Source organism: Clarias gariepinus, chromosome 26 (assembly GCF_024256425.1).
Source record: "Clarias gariepinus isolate MV-2021 ecotype Netherlands chromosome 26, CGAR_prim_01v2, whole genome shotgun sequence".
NCBI classification, from domain to species: domain Eukaryota; kingdom Metazoa; phylum Chordata; class Actinopteri; order Siluriformes; family Clariidae; genus Clarias; species Clarias gariepinus.
The window spans coordinates 10,337,501-10,340,444 of record NC_071125.1 but is presented as its reverse complement, the minus strand read 5'-3'; the positions used below and the strand labels follow the sequence as shown (position 1 = coordinate 10,340,444).

Here is a 2,944-nt window from a genome sequence, read left to right as displayed (position 1 = left end):
TAGATCATCATCTTGACTTTATTTTAAAAAGTCAAGAAGACTTTTATTTCATCTGAACTTTATTTCCACAAGTCATTATAACAAGCATCCATATTTCAAACACGGTTTATACAGAGTGGCACAAAAGCCTAGATCTATAGGCAAAAATGTTTCAAGGTATAAATTACAGCAAATACTCAAATCGTCGGGCTATGACTTATTGGCACTTAACACCAATACAAGAACGTTAACTATTTCTTACTGTATCAGCATTTACATGCAGAGATGCTTTTGTTCTTTACAGGGCCGGCTGCGATACGGCTGCTGACTTCAGATGAACACAAAAAAAGCCGAGTGGTGTTAGGTCTGGTCCTATTTGCTCTTTTGTTATTAGTTTCAAAGCCATCTTTGGTCCGAAGTAAGGGGGGAAAAAGTCAAATTTACATATAAGGAAAAATGCTTATGGAGCTAGTTTTTGGTGCCACCCTGTGTATTCATTCATTTTCAGTAACCGTTTTTTTATAAATGTAGCTAATAAAAATTCAGGATTGCAAAGTTTTCAGTTATCCCATTTGCGTCCGATAATTTTGTCCAGAAGTATCCGTTGGTAATTCTGTTATGTGCCCACGGTTTTTTTCCTAGTTGCTAGTCCTGGTGAAGCGAGTGTGTCAAACTATGCCGTCGCAGGTCACAGTTGCGGCGAAACACCTTTCCGCAGCGCTCACAGGTGTAGGGCTTGATGTCTGTATGGGTGAGAAGGTGAGTTTTCAGATTACTTCTTTGATTAAAGGTTCTTCCGCATGTGGGGCATTTGTGAGGAGACTCCTGTTTTGGTTTGAAGCAAGCAAAGTATTATTCCCTTAATGTTTAATCATATATGTGCTGAAATAATGATTTACTAATGATTAAAGGCCTACTACAGTGTAGAATGTAGAAAGTTTCCTCTTCATTGACTTAAACAAGACTTTATTAGTTGTCGTAATGATTTGTCCAAATAACGAAATCTTACTGGCGTGACCCACTGTATTGTATATGAAATATTTTCATATTGGAGTTTCGATTATCCTGATTGATCAAGTTCAAATTACGTCATAAGGAGCCTATGCATTATCTGTATCATGAGTATAGATTTTCATTACTAAACTAAGAGAGGTCATGCATTAAATTAATCCGAGACCTAGCGATAATATGCATTATAAATGAAACAGTATCACGATAACGGTAATATCTCACCTGCATATGTAAAGTTTTATGAACTGCTAAAGTCCGCGACTGACAAAATCCCTTTCCACACTCTTGACATTTAAAAGGTTTCTCCTTGGAGTGGATGTATCTGCAAGCATAACCAACATGTTAGTCATCTGTCTGACAACAGGGAATTATTCAGTGATATATTCTTTACCATAAATCGAATAATAAATAATGATGACAGTTATTAATCTAAATGTGCTACTTCAAGGCAGGTCGGTAATTCAGACTGACCAAATGTGTTGGGGAAAAAAACAAGAAGTAACTTTTGCATAAGTGTTACAAGCGAACTGGTGTATAAAGATACGAAAAAGAAGTAACCACCATCCCAAAAGTCATTTGCTTTGTAGAGAGAAAGTAAAGGTATATTATATTCCTTTACATACCGGTGATCACGTAGGTGGTCCTGTCTTCTAAAAGCTTTATGGCAGATGTCACAGGTGTAAGGCCTCTCGTCTGTGTGCGTGCGCTCGTGTATAAGTAAGTTGTAGGACTTTGTAAAGTTTCTTCCACAAAATCTGCAAATGAACTCCTTTTTGGTCTTCGATGGAAGCCTTCCTCGTGGGGTCTTTCTGCTTGGAGACAGTTTGTTCAGCTCTGAACTCTGACCTGTTGTGAGATTTAACAGCTCATCGGTCCTAGACTCGTCCTCTTGTGTAGCCGCAATGGCAAGATTCGCGAAGTCAAATCGGGGTCGGTCTTGGTGTATGGCTGGAATTACGTGAGTTATCGTTCCTTGTTTAGGATGAAAGAAGTGAGCAGTGAGGGGTAAAACAGGGAGCGAGAAGCGAAGATCCGTCAGGCCCTGCGCAGCTGACATTTCAGTGAGGGTTGACCGCAGTCCCTGCATGTGAGTGTAGCCCAGGGTCCAGTGGTTCATTTGCATTGTCTGCACTGTCGTGAGGCCGTAGAGTCCTTGAAGGTGGTCGGCAGCTTGAGGAAAGCTAGGCCTGTTTGCTGCCTGTAAGAAGGAGTAGTTGGAAAGGTGGAGAGACGGATGAAGTGGGATCGGAGCCGGAAGAGTCTTACTTCCCATTTTCCAATCGAACACAAAAGATAATCTTCAGGAGGTCCTGTTAAAAAAATCAATCAGTTCTCTAAATTAGCCTGGAGTAACGCAATCAGGTAACCAAATCTATTCCGTAATGCAGTGGTGCGTTATTTTTTTTAATCATTGTACTTTTTTATAAGAGAAAGGAGAAAGAGGGAGATTTCCTTCACCTTGCCGTTTCTCTTTATATAGATAACACGTTCATTACTTCATGACCAAATAAACAGAATCTAATTCAATTCCAACAAGCATAATAATCATAATAAAAGTTAGTCTTTATGTCCCATAAATCGCGCTGATCTGACGGGCATTGAACCGCAAATAAACGGCACGGAACAGTACTACGCTACTCTCCGAGAGACTTCTCGCAGCTGGAGTCATGCTCGGTCCAGAAGCTGACTATAATACTGAATGCTACGTCGCTGTACATGAGGCTGTTATTCTTGGCATGATAACTAAAATTTTCTGAATTTGCTTAGGGCACATTTACTGGGAAACTTAGACCATGATTTGATATCGTTTTGTAATGACTTACACATCAAGGCAATAGGATATTTATTCAACACAATTCGCACCACATAGGAATTTTAAGGTTAATGCCTATAGGTCTGTGGGCAGGTGTGTTTTGAAGGCTGTCATTGGAGTCAGTAAATAAAGTGTTATATA

General features: G+C 39.6%; 1 protein-coding gene across 3 annotated transcripts in view; it reads right to left on the bottom strand.

The window, feature by feature from the left end:
- Positions 1-2,944, bottom strand: part of osr2 (odd-skipped related transciption factor 2) — a 6,156-nt gene continuing 3,212 nt past the window's right edge. For 2 of the 3 annotated variants that reach the window (XM_053487956.1, XM_053487955.1), the window contains exons 2-4: positions 1,614-2,300; positions 1,213-1,312; positions 1-804 (exon numbers count right to left, since the gene is read on the bottom strand). In XM_053487956.1, the coding sequence (XP_053343931.1) occupies positions 625-804; positions 1,213-1,312; positions 1,614-2,263 (930 nt within the window). In that variant the 5' untranslated portion in view covers positions 2,264-2,300 and the 3' untranslated portion in view covers positions 1-624. The remainder of the gene's footprint in view (positions 805-1,212; positions 1,313-1,613; positions 2,301-2,944) is intronic. The other variant, XM_053487957.1, reaches the window with a different exon arrangement.